Here is a 17,534-nt window from a genome sequence, read left to right as displayed (position 1 = left end):
AATAAAAACCAAATAGTAAAGAAAAAAAAAGTACACTTAAGCATACATCCTAAATGTCACTGGATCAAAGCTAAGAAAGACCATAAGAGAATGAAGTACCTCCTGATTCCCTGAGAACCCAGAAATATTAACTATAAGAAATGAGAGCAAAAGCATTTTAGCTTATTATGGTCATTGTTTAATACTCTCTAAAATAGACAGACTACATCTGTGGAAAGAGACAATGGAAAAATTCAATATCATCCCTCAGAACAAGGCCAGGGCCAACTGCGAACAGATCGTTAATTGCTCATATGCAAGTTCAAGTTGAAGCTGAAGAAAATTTAAACAAATCCACAGGAACCAAAATATGACCTTAAGTATATCCCACCTGAATTTGGAGACCATCTCAAGAATAGATTTGGCACACTGAACACTAGTGACTAAAGACCAGACGAGTTGTAGGATGACATCAAGGACATCATACATGAAGAGAGCAAGAGGTCATTAAAAAGACAGGAAAGAATGAAAAGACCAAAATGGATGTCAAAAGAGACTCTGAAACTTGGACATAGAGTAACTAAAGCGAATGGAAGAAGTGATGAAGTAAACGAGCTGAACAGAAAATTTCAAAGTGTGGTTCAAGAAGATAAAGTATTATAGTGACACGTGCAAAGACCTGGAGTTAGAAAACCAGAAGGGTTTTCTAGGGAAGAGCACACTCGGCATTTCTTAAGCTGAAAGAACTGAAGGAAAACTTCAAGCCTTGAGTTGTAATTTTGAAGGGTTCTATGGGCAAAATATCGAAAGACCCCGGAAGTATCAAAAGAAGGTGGATGGAATTCACAGAGTCACTGTACCAAAAATAATTGATTAATGTTCAGCCATTACAGGAGGTAGTGTGTGGTCAAGAACTGATGGGTACTGAATGAAGAGGTCCAAGCTGTGCTGAAGGCATTGGTGATAAACAACGTTCCAGGAATTGATGGAATACCAGTTGAGATGTTTTAATGAAAGGACGCAGCACAGAAGGTGCTCATTTTTCTATGCCAAGAAATTTGGACAACAGCTACCTGGCCAACCGACTGGACATTTGTGAAAATTCCAAAGAAAGGTGATCCAACAGAATGTGAAAATTGTTGAACAATATCATTAATATCTCATGCAAGTAAAATTTTGCTGAAGATCATTCAAAAGCAGTTGCAGCAATACATTGACAGGAACCTGCCAGAAATTCAAACCAGATTCAGAAGAGGACTTGGAATAAGGGATGTCATTACTGATGTCAGATGGACCTTGGCTAGAAAAATGTTTACCTGTGTTTTATTGACCGCACAAAGGCATTCAACTATGTGGATCGTAACAAATTATGGAAAACATTGTGAGGAATGGGAATTCCAGAACACTTAATTGTGCTCATGTAAAACCTGTACATAGACCAAGAGACAGTTGTTTGAACAGAACAAGGGGAAACTGAACAAGGAAAGGTGTGCATGAGGGTTGTATCCTTTCACCATACTTATTCAGCCTGTATGCTGAGCAAATAATCCAAGAAGCTGTATGTATAAAGAAGATCATGGCATCAGGATTGGTGGAAGACTCATTAACGACCTGAGATATGCAGATGATACAACCTTGCTTGCTGAAAGTGAAGGGGATTCGAAGCACTTGCTGAGGAAAATCAAAGACTACAGCCTTCAGTGTGGATTACCCCTTAACATAAAGAAAACACAAATCTTCACGACTGGACCAATAAGCAACATCATGATAAAGAGAAAAGATTGAAGTTGCCAAGGATTTCATTTTACTTGGATCCAGAATTAATGCCCATGGAAGCAGCAGTCAGGAAATCAAACAATGTATTGTATTGGGCAAATCTGCTGCAAAAGACCTCTTTAAAATGTTAAAAAGCAAGGATGTCACTCTGAGGACTAAGGTGTGCCTGACCCAACCATGGCATTCTCAATTGCCTCGCATGCTTGTGAAAACTGGACAATGAGTAAGAAAGACTGAAGAATAATTGACAGCTTTGAATTATGGTATGGGCAAAGAATAATGAATATACTGTGGACTGCCTGAAAAATGAACAAATCTGTCTCAAAAGAAGTACAGCCAGAGTGCTCCTTGGACGCAAGGTTGGTAAGACTTGATCTCACATGCTCTCAGGAGGGACCAGTCCCTGGAGAAGGACATCGTGCTTGGTAGAGATTCAGCAGAAAAGAGAAAGACGCTCAATGAGATGGATTGACACAGTGGCTGAAGCGATGGGCTCAAACATAGATATGATTTTGAGGATGGCGCAAGACTGGGCAGTGTTTTGTTCTGGTGTACATAGAGTTGCTATGACTCAGAACCGACTTGACGGCACCTAACAATAACAAGAAAGACAGACCCTTGAATGGCTATGTAACAACTGAGGTTTATGTATCACTCCATATGCCATGCGTTGTGCTTAAGGGTGGGACCCTAAAACACTGCTAACAGTTTGTGCATTTTATAGGAACGTGACTGACGCAGATATTCTAGCCCTGGAACGGCGACTGCTCCAAACTATGGATATGATCATAAGCAAAAAGAAAAGGTAAGATAGCACCACGTTAAAAAAAACTTGTACTCTGTTACAGTTCCTCAGCCTGACAATTTGACTGTGAATTGGTGCTGACAGGAAATTCCATCTTGCTCATTTTTATTGTACCACACCATCAAAGATTTAGTGTATGAAAGAAAGTTTTCAAATTCAACCTGATTTCCTGCATTTAGATATTTTTCTTTAAATGAACCGTTAGAATAACTTTTATATTTGAAGGTATTCTATACTAAATGTTTTTAAAGTCTACCATCTTGCATTTTCTAAAACTTTTTCATGTCTTAGATCTTTCCCAGTTCTTTTTCTCTAACTTCTAAAGAAATCCTTCAAGTCTTTTTAATTCTTCGTATTGTTTTATTATTCAAAAAGTACTTTTTAATGTATATTTTTAAAGTGCAATTTCATAGCAATCTATTGATCTCACACTGTCTGAATTTGAGTCCTTGGTCTACTACTTACAATGTGGCCTTGTGCTGTTACTTAATCTCTTTGTGCCTTGGCTTTCTTGTCTCTAAAGTAGAGGTAATAACAATGAGTTAAGATGTGTAGAGTCTTAGAACAGTAAATAATACATTGCTGAAGACAAGTGCTGAATTTAATAATCTCTATAAGACGATCATTGTTGATTTTAATGCTTTGCTTTCATTTATTTATTCACTTAATAATTATAGAAATCCTGGTTTATGTCAGGCAATATATTAGATTCTGGAGATAGAATGATAAGCAAGATAATTAAGTCCTGTCTTCACAAAGCTTAGTCTATTGTCTTTTGTCTGTTGTCTTTTAATGATAGCATAGAGGCTTTGAATGTCACAGGTATTTTTGAGTTTTATATTTTTTTTCTTCAACACTTTTCTATAGTATGACCCATAGTCAAGTCAAAAGTGCCTTAATGTAAGAGATGTTAGACATTTCAATGATAAAGGGGACCAGGACTTACCAACTAATTATTTGTCTCTATTTCTACAAGACTTTACTAAGATGTTAGAAGTAAACACATTTGTATACGTTTATTTACTTACATATATTTTGTTTACAGACATTCTATGCAGTCCATTTACATAAATGTATATGAATGCAGATTTAAGTAAACAATAAGCAAGATTATTCAGTATTGAAAGATACTTCTATAGGAACAATACTATTTTGATTCCCAACATCGTTCTCCATTTTACTGTATTTCTTATATCCATACAAAGAGAGGAGTATATTCAAGTAAATATATAAATGTGAAGTCATGAGCCCTGTGAAGTGTGGATGTGCACTTTTCAGCCATTTAATCACTAGTCATGGTTAGAAATTGGCTCAGATCTACACACACTAGAGTCCATTACACCTGTAGACTTTGTCTAGTCAGGGTCAGGGATGGTTTGTGGTCCTGCAGTAGGTCTTATGAATTTGAGGAGCCCTCAGAAGAGTCAGCCTCCCAACTTGACCTAATTATAATTAGCAGAATCCTTTACCCAGCAGAACCAACAGGGCAGTTAGACAGCTGACGTGACTGCATCTGGGCCCTGGGGCTCATATAGTGTCTTGCTATTTACCACAATATAGAAAAACTTTTTCTGCAAACATTGATCACAGAGGAGGTGTAGTGACCAGAAAACCATTTTGTGAGTTAACAGTAGAGGGCCATAGTGAGATGACATGCGAGAAAAATAACATCTGTTACATACAAAAAAGTTAATGGTCGAAAATGGAGGAAGACAAAAGGTACAGTATCTTCTCATTTGGAACATTGAATAGAAAATGAGGTTTATAGTAGTTGGAAAACATTCATCAGAAACCGAGTTCAGTTAGTGTGAACATGCTGCATTAGTGATCAAAGCCTTTCAGTTTTTTTCAAGCTGAGAGGATTAAGTGACCTATTGATTTGCTTGTTTTTCTGTTGACTTAGATATTAAAGCCTTGGTTTTGGTAACCCATGACATAGGCTAAAATGTAATCTCTAGTCACAAACAATATTAGTACCATTTTAAGATTGTGGTTTTGTGCAACTATACCATGGTATAATGAAAACAGCTTGGACTAAAAAAATCACTTTACATTATTAGCCATTAGGGAAATGGCAAATTAAAACCACAATGAGATACCACTCTACATGTATCAGAATAGCTAAAATAAAAATTAGTGACAACACCAAATGCTGGTAAGGATGCAGAGAAACTGAACACTCATACATTGCTGGTGGGAATGTAAAATGGTACAGCCACTCTAGAACACAGTCGAGCAATTTCTTAAAAAAAAAAAAACTGAACATGCAGCTACCACACAACCCAGCAGTTGTACTCCTGGGCGTTTATCCCAGAGAAAGGAAGACATACCTTTACACAAAAACTTCTGGTAGCCAAAAACTGGAAAGGTTTAAGCCAGATGTCCTTACAGCGGGTGAATGGTTAAACAAACTGTGGCACATCCATACCATGGAACACCCAGCAGTAAAAGGAATGAACTGTATTCATACGACAACTTACATGAATCTCCAGAGTATTATGCTGAGTGGGAAAAAAAAAAAAGTCCATCTCCAAATGTTACATCCTATATGATTCTATTTACATACATTTTTGAAATGACAACATTATAGGAATGGAAAACAGATTAGTGGTTGCTGGGGGAAAAAAAAAATTTTGGGGGGGGTAGGAGGGAGGTAGGCTATACAAGGGCAACATGAGGGATCCACATAGTGTTGGAAATGTCCTGTATCTTGGCTGTATCAATGTCATTATCCTGGTTGTGATACTGTACCATAGTTCTGCTGGGTATTTTTTCTTAAAACTGATATGAAGCTACAACTATCTAAAAGCAAAATATTTGATTAAAAATAAAAGTAATAGCTGATTTCCCATCAGAAACAACGGAAAACAGTAGAATGGCACCTTGAACCACAGCAATTTTTCAGCCTCTTCAATTTCAAAACTACCACCTCAGCCAAGTGCAAATGTTTTACTGTATCATGAATTACTAAATGTCATTTAGCTGTTAACAAATAGGTAATTTCTTGCTGTGGACTATCCTTATTACAAAGAGGCGATAGTGATGATTATGGTTGTGGTAGAGGTGGTGATAGTGAAGATAAAATTAAAGATGAAAGTGATCTACTTCTATAGTATTTCATATGTTTTATTCCTTTTCACCGCATCTCAGAAAGTTTGATCTTACTACTTTGTCTTCTGAAATAGATGAATTTTTTTCATCTGCAACTTATTAAGAGCAAAATTTGTTTAGAATGAAGTTATAAAATTAAAAGCGAAAGTGAATTGTTTAAAACAAAGCCACACTTGTCTGTATGCAGCCTGCTTTCACTTCTACTAGCTGGTGTACCTTTCTGCCTGTTTAAGGCCGTGCATGGTGCAGCATTAGTCACCCGTCCATATTCAAGCACTTCCACTCTACAGCCAGTCACATTGTAGACATTGAGACTAAAGACAATAAAAAATGGGCTTCTATGCTCCTTGTCTCCCAACTGCCTCTTCTATAATCCAGCATAGTAAACTGAAATGAACTATTAAATGAATGGTATAGAACCTCTCCCTTCTTCATATACCTGTTCCAGCTTTCTCGACTGCGAAAAGGAAACTAAGGATGACTGAGTCTTGCCAAGTCAAAATCTCCATAGGTCTGAGCCTCTTGGCTTTTTATTACATCTTCCCAAAATGCCAAGTTACAGTAAATGCATAGATAGAGGAAGAGGCAGAAAGGGCTAAAACTTGGGGCTGCGTTTCATTTACCCAGTATCCAGGCAGAGGTCATTTTAAGAAGGAAACAGTTAACTCAACATGACTGACACTCCTAATAGTCTTTCTTATTAATATTTTAGCCAGTGGTTTAACGAATTTAGCCTGCAGAAATACCATTTAGTGAGTTGGTACCATGGGTACCATTTATATTGTCCTAGGCCATAAATGCCAATGCTGCAGCTTCTTCCTCATCACTTCTGTCTCTTGTCACCCATAAATATCCACCTTGAGTTACTAGATCTCAAAAGGGACTAGAAATGATAGGCACACATTAATTTTTCTCTTTAGTCCTGCAACCCTATTTTATTGGACCCATCCTGGTTTATTTTAGGCCTGTAGGTCTTTTAATGGCCCATTATACTCTCCAAGTCATCATTAATATACCAGTAATCTTACTTTCCTCACAAGAACCCTGTTCTTAATACCTATGTGGTGGGCTAGAACACGTTACAGCTACCACCGTGGCATTAGACCCTCCACATACTGAGAGGACAAGAGGGAGGAGAGGTAGGTTTCCTGTTGATTTATGCAGTGGTGGGACAGATCACAGTGGGTGAGGAGGCTTGAAGACTAATGCTCTAGAAGAGGCCAAGTTTTATGTGGTTTTGCTTTTGTTTGCTTTTTGAAACGGAAAGAAGGAAACATTTATTGAGTTCCTACTAGGTACCTGTTCTTACTTTGTACCTGATCTTTAGCTAGTTGTTTTAGCTATTGTTTTATTTTGTCCTCAAATTATAATTGTAGTAAACATTAATATACATATAGCACTTTGTAGTTGACATCATGAGTTCTTCTACATTACTTCATTAATCTTCACAACCATCCAAAGATGAGGAAATGAAAAGTCTGAAGTAAATAATAGTAACCGAAGTCTCACAGCTTCTAAGTGGCAGACCCAGTCCTCAAAGTTATTACTCCAAATTCTGTACTCCTTCACCTAGGTCAGATTGCTTTCTACGAGTGTGTCGTTTCTCCTTTAGTTGTCAGTTGTGGAAGAGTGGAACTCTGGAATCAACATCCTTCCCTGAACAGCTCAGCAAATGGGAGGGGCAGTCATGATGCTAGGAAATGGGCGAGACTGGAAGGCCCATGTTTCCTCACTGAGGTTTTATATTTTCTTTCATTTCAGGATGGCAATGGCCCGGAGAACTATGTTCCAGAAAGGGGAAGTGCATAACAAACCATCAAGATTCTGGGGAATGATAAAGAGTGTTGCCACATCAGCTCCAGGAAGTGAAAGTATCCTTTATCCTTCTGTTTGATTATTCATTTTCTCTACTCTGGACCAAGAGCAGAAGAAAAAGAAGTGGTATTGGGATGGTCCCTTTTAAGGTACCTGACTGCATCAGAGCCCAAGCTGGCCAGAGCTAGGCTTAGGGAATGCCATGTCCACAGAGTCATCTTTCCATCACCCACATAAGATCATAAAAGCATTGTCTTTGAGCTGGAGGGCTCCTAAAAAGTCAGTCTTTCCGTTTTACAGATGAGAAAATAGACCCAGAGGGGTTAGGTCACACAGTGGTTTGTGGCAAAGCTAGGACCAGAACCATGATCTCCTCTTCGTAGTTCTTTCCACTACACTATTAAATTTCTCAACTCTGAAAAAAAACACACAAAACATAATGGCTCTCTAAAATGGATGATTCGCATATGGGATGTTAAGGGCCCTTTTCTAAACAATCAGCTCTGCTTCTCCAGTGACTTTTTGGTTTGAAGAATCAAGTAGATTGGGTTAAGGAATTATTCTTGGCCCAGCTGGTTATAGTGTTAAAATAATTCCCAAATTGGGTGACCAAATCTCTATGTGGCTACCAGGCTATTAGATCAAAACCTTGGGAGACTAGGCATGAGATAGCATACTCCTGCTTCCTTCCCAGCCTGTGGAAATACAAATTCCCTTTTGCTTCATTGGAGGAGGAGAAGGATGTATTATTGCTATGAATTATGACCTGTACCTTCTGGCGTCAAATGCTGATACAAATAAGACCAAGGAAAAGCAGGCTGGCTATGGCCAAGGAAGAAGGACTAATTTAGATTCATTTAACCAAGAAACATTTATTTCATATCTCCTATTTCCAGGCAGGGTGCTAAGGGATAAAATGATCAACAGAGCATAACCTGTGTCCCCAAAGCCCCAAGGAACTCACCATCTAATCATGGGAGCGACAGCCATGTAACAGGTAAACCAAGTTATGTTTGGTAGCCTGGCACATGCCAATAGCAGCCACAGCTGAGGAAGGAACTGAAGGCACTGATGGATGTGGGTAATAGAGGAGAAAGTCAGAGAGAAAAGGGAGGATTTGGATTAAAGTCAATACTTCTATTTTAGAAGGTACCATCTTTACTATTTTTATTAAATTGGGATTATGAGGATATTACTAAATCCATAAAAGCCAAAAGTTGAAGCTATTTTAGTGAAGATAAGTCAACAGTAGTGTCAGAATTATTTAACCTTTCTGAGCCCCTGTTTCCTAAATGGGGGTAATAATAATACTACCTCAATACTACCTCACCAAGTTTTTGGAAAGTAGCATAGCGTAATGGAAAGAGCAGGCCTTGGAGTAAGGCAGATCTGACTTGGCATCTACACCTATTACCTGTGTGACTTTGAGCAAGTGATTTAACTCTCTGAGCTTCGCTTTCCTTATCTGCAAAATGGATAGTAACACCTATTTCATGGGATTGTTGTGAGAATTAAAGAAGATAATGCCTATAAAGAATTAAAGAAGGTAATGTCTATAAAGCCCAGCCCATTTTAGGACTCTAAATACTAGTTTCCTTTCCTAATGTTGTGTTTATTCAGATAATATAGGAGAAAACTGTGCTAAACTATAGGTGTTATTATTACTATGTATGTAGTTAACCATTTTGAGATTTCTCAGATTATAGCTGACTTAATCTGAGCCAGTTGAACTGGTAAGAAATTGAGTGGTAGGTGTTTGGTGGTGACACTTTTGGCTGAGATGCTTTTACACATCTGTATTGGGAGGTTGGGAACATTGCTGTAAAGTACCACTGCCAGCTGTGAAACAGGAAATTGAAAATATAGGCTGCTCCTGGGATCCACTATAGGAGAAACCAAAAGCATTTGCTTTCTTCATTGCTGTTTCTTGAAACTTTTATGTGATTTAAACCTTGATGTCCATTCTGTGCCAGATCTTACTCTTATTCAACAGGAAGTGGATGCTTTGGAAGAACTAAGCAGGCAGCTCTTTCTGGAAACAGCTGATCTGTATGCTACCAAGGTACATATAGCGAAGAAACTGAAATGTGGTTTTTACCAAGATGGTTGAGAGAGAACAAGACTAAGTGGCTTTTTAATGTCCTCTTAATTTTTTTTTTTTTTTTTAATGTCCAAGCAACTCAAGAGACACTTCAAAGCTTCAATATCAGCCAGGAAGCATTAGGGATGAGGGGCCTGCATACTTCATGACATTGCTTCAACCACTGGCAAAATCCTTAAGGAAGTACCTTTAATAATAGAAATTGAAAGTTGAGGCTTTTCAACATCTAGAAAGGTGGCACACAGCACTTCCTACTCACCTGGGGTAAAGACGGTAGCTCCTCTGAATCCTTTTTATTCCTGAACAAATTAGTAATATTGTAAGAGCAATAGGCACCTATCTGCCGTGGTCTGACCTATTTTAAAGGATCCAGATCAAGAAATAACATAACTGAGGGAAGTAACTCTTGTATTTCCACTTAAAATTTAATATAATTTAAATGTAATTTAAAATGCAATATAAACTGAGGTTACAAACTATTTTAATCTTTTTTGAGGATAACTTCACACAGGTAGCAGCATAGGATGGAATAACATAATAGACTTTGGAGTTAGACAGATGTGCACCTAAATCCCCCTACTCACCAGCTGTGTGACGTTGGGCACATTATTTAACCTCTCTAAGCCTCAGTTTTCTCATCTGTAAAATTAAGATAATAAAACGTATTTCAGAAGAGGTGTTGTGAGGAATAAATTAGATGATGTCTGTAAGGTGTTTAGCCCAGTCTTTGGCTTAAAGTAAACCTTGAATAAATGTTGGCCACCACTACTACTGTTTTAATTTTTTTTACTATCATGTGTTGTTTTTTGACTCGTGGTATCAGCCTGAAGAGTGATTCAGAGAGGCAGAAGTAGTTTCGTTGAATATAAATTTACATTTTGCTGAGACCAACTATGTTTTGTGTTTGTTTTCCTTCAGGAGAGAATAGAATACTCGAAAACTTTCAAGGGGAAATACTTTAATTTTCTGGGTTACTTTTTCTCTATTTACTGTGTTTGGAAAATTTTCATGGTAAGTGTATTTTTTTGACTATCAGGGTTTAGGTGAATTTTGCTGGTAGTGCCAGAGATAGAAGTGTGGTTTTACTGACACATTGAACTAAATTCCAAATCCAATTGAGTCAACAGGCAGTGTGATTTTTGATGTCTCTGAGCCTTACTCTTTTCTCTCTCTCCTTTTTAGATAACCTAGAAAACGGAGGTTGTATTTTTCTTCTGTCAGAAATCATTAGTAAGGTCTTAGTTTATGATATCTATGAAATGAATGTAGAAGTTTATTTTATACTCTGCTTTCCATATTACCCATGAGTACATGACTATATGTAACCTCAACTCCTACCTGCAGCTCAGAACAGAAACTACTTTTTCTTTTTAATGACATGTATACCTAAAAATTGAATTGACTCAATGGCAACAGGTTTGGATTTTGTATACCTAAAATAAATTCCAAAATATATTTCCACAGATAAATTCATCTTCTATACTTACAGCTGTTATTCTTTTGTGACGCTCCCTTAATGCTTTATTCTTTATGTGCATTTTATGTACATTATTTGTCTTTACTTCTGACTCATCTACAGGTGTCAGTAGATTTCAACATGATTATAGAAAAAGCCAATTGACTTTCTGGTTTGGTTGACTTTTCTACTAGGGCTATGTTTGTACAGGAAAGGAGCTTTGCCAGCTTGTTAGTTGATTTTTTCTTTTTAATTGTACTTTAGGTGAAAGTTAACATAACAAACTAGCTCCTCACTAGACAATTAGTACACATATTGTTTTGTGACATTGGTACCAGCTCCATGACATGTCAACACTCTCCGTTCTCGACTTTGGGCCACTATTACCAGCTTTCCTGCCCCCTCCTGTCTTCTAGTCCTTGCCTCTGGGCTTGTGTGCCCTTTTAGTCTCGCTTTGTTTTATGGGCCTATCTCATCTTTGGCTGAAGGGTGAACCTCAGGAGTGACTTCAGTATTGAGTTAAAATGGTATCCGGCAGCCATACTCTCGGGGTTTCTCCAGTCTCTGTCAGACCAGTAAGTCTGGTCTTTTTTTGTGGGTAAGAATTTTGTTCTACATTTTTCTCCAGCTCTGTCCCAGACCCTCTATTGTGATTCCTGTCAGAGCAGTCAGTGGCAGTAGCCAGGTACCATCTAGTTGTGCTGGACTCAGTCTGATGGAGGCTGTGGTAGTTGTTAGTTGATTTTGATCAGTGTATATGGATGAAAAATTTTGGATTTAATGAATCTGATGTTATAATAAATTGATGTCAGTGCCCACTCAGATGACATTTTTAAAATCTTGGTTCGTCCAGTGGCAGAGGATGAATGAAAACAGTGAGTTCAGTCAGCCAATCTACTAAAGGTTTTTCCTGAGATTCAGTTTTATGGGGAACATATTTTTTTAACAGCTTTACTGAGGTATAATTGATGTACAATAAATTGCACATACTTAAAGTGTACAATTTGACAAGTTTGACACCTGTATATACCTGTATGACAACCATCACCACAATGAAGAGGGTGAACCTATCCATCACTTCCAGATGTTTCCCGTTGCCGTTTTGTAAAGCCTCTCTGGCACCCTCAGCTCCCAGGCAACCCCAAGACACTTTTTATCATTATTCATTAGCTAGTATTTTATGGATTTTATGTAAATGGAATCAGTCATACTGTATGTACTCTTTCTCTGTCTGACTTCTTTTACTCAGCATAACTATTCTGAGTCTCACCCATGTTATTGTGTGTATCAATAGTTTATTCCTTTTTACTGCTGAGTACTATTCTGTTGTATGGATGTACCACAATTCATTTATCCATTCACCTGTTGATGGACATTTGGATTGTTTCCAGCTTGAGAATATTACAGATAAAGCTGTTACGAACATTTGTGTACAAGTCTCTGTATGGGCATATGCTGTATTTTTTCTTGGGTAAGCACTTAGGAGTGGAATCGCTGGATCATATGGTAGATATTTATTTAACTTGTGAAGAAATAGCCAAACTCATTTCCAAAGAGGTTGTACCATTTCTACCTGCAGTGTAGGAGGGTTGCCACTGCTTTCTATCCTCACCAACACTTGCATGGTCACTCTTTAATTTTAGACATTTATGAGTCGGAATCGACTCGACGGCACTGGGTTTTTTTTGCTTTTTTTTAATAGGTATTAGAATAGGCATATTCTAATAGGTAGTGTTGAATTGTGACTTTAATTTGCATCTCCCTAACGTCTAATAATGGAACGTCTAATGATGGAACTTCTAATGATACTGAGCATCTTTTCATGTGCTTATTTGCCACCCGTATAACTTTGGTGAAGTACCCAAATCTTGTACCAATTTTTTAGTTAGGTTTTCTTTTTTTGAGTTATGAGTTTTTTATATATTCCTGAAATCTCTTATCAAATATGTGATTTACAAATGTTTTCTTCTGGTCAGTGGCTTGGCTTTTCGTTATCTTACTATCTTTCAAAGAACAGAAGTTCTTAATTTTTATAAAGTCTAATTTATCTCTCTTTTTTCTTTCATGAATTATGCTTTCGTTGTCATAGCTAAGAAATCTTTGCCTAACCCAATCACACAAAGATTTTTCTTCGTATATTTTTTCTACAAATTTTATAGTTTTAGATTTCACAATTTAGTCTGTGATCCATCTTAATATTTTATTATAGTGTCAGTTTTCTCCAAGATCATTTTTTTTGCTTATAGAGATCCAATTTTTCTAGCACCATTTGTTGAAAAGTTATCCTTTCTCCACTGAATTGCCTTTGCAATTTTGTCAAAAATTAATTGACACATGTGTGGGTCTGTTTCTGGGCTATTCTCTTTTGATGTATTTGTCTTTGCTTATGCCAATACCACACTGTCTTGATCACTGTAGCTTTATAATAAAGCCTTGAAATCAGGGAGTGTAAGTTCTTCAACTCTGTTCTTTTTTCAAACTTGTTTTTGCTATTCTATGTCCTTTTGCATTTTCATATGAATTTTAGAGTTAGTTTATCGATTCCTACAAAAAGCCTGCTGGCATTTGTATTGAGAGTCCATTGAATCTATAGACCACTTTGAAGAGAAGTGATATCTTAACAATATTGAGTCTTCCAATCCATGAACACAGTGTAATTCTCCACTTACTTAGACCTTCTTTCATTTCTCTCAGGCATGTGTTGTAATTTGTAGTGTACAGGGCTTTCACATCTTTTGTCAGATTTAAATGTAAGTATTTCATATTTTTTTGATGCTTTTTTGAATGGATTGTTTTTATAATTTCCATTTCTGATTGTTTATGCTAGTATTATAAAAAAAATCTCATTGCCATCGAGTCGATTCCGACTCATAGTAACCCTATAGGACAAAGTAGAATGCCCCATAGGGTTTCCAGGGAGCAGCTGGTGGAGTCGAACTGCTGACCTTTTGGTTAGCAGCCAAGCTCTTAACCACTGCACCACCAGGGCCCCCATGCTAGTATATAGATACACACCATCATTTTTTAGGGATCAGAAAGGTAACATTCTGGTAAATGAAGTCAGAGTAAGGGAAACAAGGAATTCTAGGATCCTATGAAATTTATAGGGTTGTTATGAGTCAGAATCAACTTGATGGCAGTGGGTTTTAACAGGTTATAAAATTTATTTAAAAAAAACCTTCTAGAACTAATAAGGGTGTTCACCAAGTTTGCAGGATATAAGATCAATATACAAAAACCAATTGTATATCTATATATTAGGTATATATAGATTAGATATATTTATCTATATATTAAATATGTTTTAGTGTATATATGCTTCATTTATAATTCATATATTAGCATGATATATAGATATACAATTGATTTTTTTAATTTAAATAAATAAATAAACCCGTTGCCATTGAGTCAATTCCAACTCATAGCAACCCTACAGGACAGAGAAAACTGCCCTACAGAATTTCTAAGGAGAGCCTGGTAGATTTGAACTGCCAACCTTTTGGTTAGCAGCCATAGCTCTTAACTACTACGCCACCAGGGTTTCTGATTTTTGTGTATTGATCTATATATTAGGTATATATATTAGGTGTATATAGATTAGATATAGATTAGATATACATCTGTATATTAGATATATATTTAATGTGTATATATTTTGTTCATAATTCATATATTAGCATGATATATATACAATTGAGTTTTGTATATTGATCTTATATCCTGCAATCTTGCTAAACTCCTTTATTCATTCTAGAAGCTTTTTTATAAATTTCATAGGAGCCTTGTTTCTTTTATTTTGTCTTCATCTACCAGAATGCTACCTTTCTGACTCCTGAAAAGTTAAGATGTGTATATCATAGCTGTACTTCCCTTAACCCATTACAGAAAAGAAGATGGGGTAGATAGGGACTTTGTATATGAATAGCCAAAATAGATTTTCCATATATGATTTGGATTGAGAGTAGAATTGCATTTTTAGGAACATCCACCTGTAAAATATATTGTGATGATTAATTCATTATTTCAAATCACTTTTCAGAATAGTAAGTGATGATTAAGTTGCTCTAATGTGTGTTTCTACAGGCAACTATCAATATCGTTTTTGATCGGGTTGGAAAAACTGATCCTGTCACAAGAGGCATTGAGATCACTGTGAATTATCTGGGAATCCAATTTGATGTAAGAGCTGTAACAAGACTGCTTTTCTATGGTTCATTCTATTTTATCTGCTATAAATTACAATTGTTAGTATACTCATTTCTTTAGGTACTTGCTTCTGCTTTTGTCCCTCCCACTCTTCTCTGTATGTTTTGACATATTGACGTGGCAAACTTACCATAAAACCATAAGTAATGACTGGTACTTATTGTTGTCATGGATACTGGTTACTTCTACAGTGCTCCCTCTGCTTCTCTGTAGCCAGCTACCACTTCACCACCTCCTTCCCACCAAGTACGTGGATACTTTCTCTGTGATACTTGATAAGATCTTCAAACACACAGCTAGCCTTTGATTCCTCTGACAGAAAATTAACTGCTAATTAATGTTCGTGTTAGAACTGAAATAGTTTCTGCTGTAAAAAATAATCTCTATGAATTTAGTAATGAAATGTGAACTTTGAGTTAAAGGTGGTAACTGTCACCTGTACACAAAGTTTTGTTTTTTCTTATTCAGATTTTTATCATGAAATGTCATCTTCTTTCTGCCTATAGATACCAACCACTGTCATTAAATATACCCTTGTCTTGTTAAGTTCATTAACTTTATTTATAGAATATTTTCCAGATGTATGTATGGCCAATACCAACATCATGTTCTTTGTTCCATGGACCGTTTAGCTGTGCTGTGATCCCAGCCACAGGCTCCATGCTTCCCCCAGCAATCCATGTCAGCAGGACATGCTCCCAGTCCCAACGGTGACTGGAAAAAACAAAATGCGCTAGAGCAAATTTAGCTACAGTCCTTGAGAAACAGCTCAAACTACAGATTTTTAGATGGTAGATCAATAGTGTATCCTTTTTGTATGTAAAGGAGCATAGTATCTTTCCCTCAAGTGGTATACAAATTGTACTGTTAAGTGTACGTTGCTATTGTTACATACGTGCTATCCAAGACTATTTAGTTGCTATGTATGTATGTATTAGGAGACCTAGTGGCGCAGTGGTTAAGTGCTCAGCTGCTAACTGGAAGGTCAGCAGTTGAACCCACAGTCACTCTGCAGGAGACAGATGCAGCAGTCTGTTCCCATAAATATGCCCCGTCTTTTATGGTTGCTATGAGTCAGAATTTGACTTGATGGCAGTGGGGTTGGCTCTTTTGGGGGGGGGGGGCTAATGTGTATATATTTAATTCATAATTCATATATATATTCCATATTCTATAATTCTGCATGACAAACCTTCTGGATGTTAGGAAAAGCAGCTCCCCTCAGAACTTTTCAGACCTGAGTTGAGCACAGGGCCCCAAAGCTGTTTCTCACTATGAAGCAATGCAGCAGGCGTAAAAAGTATCGTCATGTGGTTCAAGTGATGTTCAGCTATTTCCTAGAGCTTAACTGAGAACATTTACATATTCTTTTATTATAAAAAGAAAAAGTTCTTGAAGTTTTGAGTAATCAGAGGGCTATCATTCACAGATATTAAAAATATTCAAGCTACTATTGAGTTAGTTTCCTTTTAATTCCTGCTTCTCCCTTATCGCATTGAGGCTATGTTAGCTCTGTGTTTCTTCTGATTTATTAGTGTTATTTTCATCACTTCACTGCACTTGTCTTCTGTCGTTAAGACTTCATTAAGTCTGCTAATTAAGACATCTGCTACAGTCTTCCTATAGGTATTTTAGTTAGTGCTTACTTGCTTTCCTCCCTCCCTTAAAAAAAAAAAGCTAGTGCCTAGTGAGTCGGGGACTAACAACAGTAACGTTCCTGCTCCCAGCCACATAAATGATCAGAATGTATCTTAGCCTTCACATCTCTCTAAACAGAGTTTTAACAGATACTTTTTTCTTCCTATTATGGTGACAGGTAAAGTTTTGGTCCCAACACATTTCCTTCATTCTGGTTGGAATAATCATTGTCACATCTATCAGAGGATTGCTGATCACTCTCACCAAGGTATAATGTATCACAATGTCAAAAAGTGTTTATCGTTTGTTTAATTACACATGGTCCCATGAGATAATTTTACCTAATTAAGATTTTCGCCTTCTAAGGTCTTAGTCAAATATCTAAGACATACAACAGAATAAAAAAAAAAAAGTTAAACTAACACATAAATTGATATATCTACATCACACATCAATTATAGATAAGTACATTTACCAAAGGTAATAGAATGAGATCGGTGTCTGTTTTGTTCACTGATGTCACCAGCATTTAGAACAGAACCTGGCACTGTAGGTCCTCAGCAGATCTCTGGAATGAGTAGGAAGATAGCGAGATTAGAATAACTGAGAGTCATTTGTAGAGAGGATATGGAAGTAGGGGAAACGGA

At 36.9% G+C, this 17,534-nt stretch overlaps 1 protein-coding gene across 2 annotated transcripts in view; it reads left to right on the top strand.

Moving 5' to 3' along the window:
* GPR89A (G protein-coupled receptor 89A) overlaps window positions 1-17,534 on the top strand; it is a 47,919-nt gene that overhangs the window by 26,750 nt on the left and 3,635 nt on the right. For both annotated transcript variants that reach the window (XM_049879889.1, XM_049879891.1), the window contains 6 exons: window positions 2,480-2,560; window positions 7,433-7,542; window positions 9,460-9,548; window positions 10,506-10,598; window positions 15,127-15,222; window positions 17,066-17,155. In XM_049879889.1, coding sequence (XP_049735846.1) covers window positions 2,480-2,560; window positions 7,433-7,542; window positions 9,460-9,548; window positions 10,506-10,598; window positions 15,127-15,222; window positions 17,066-17,155 — 559 coding nt within the window. The remainder of the gene's footprint in view (window positions 1-2,479; window positions 2,561-7,432; window positions 7,543-9,459; window positions 9,549-10,505; window positions 10,599-15,126; window positions 15,223-17,065; window positions 17,156-17,534) is intronic.

This window comes from Elephas maximus, chromosome 3, assembly GCF_024166365.1.
Source record: "Elephas maximus indicus isolate mEleMax1 chromosome 3, mEleMax1 primary haplotype, whole genome shotgun sequence".
Classification (NCBI taxonomy): Eukaryota; Metazoa; Chordata; class Mammalia; order Proboscidea; family Elephantidae; genus Elephas; species Elephas maximus.
This window is presented reverse-complemented; position numbering and strand designations above follow the sequence as displayed.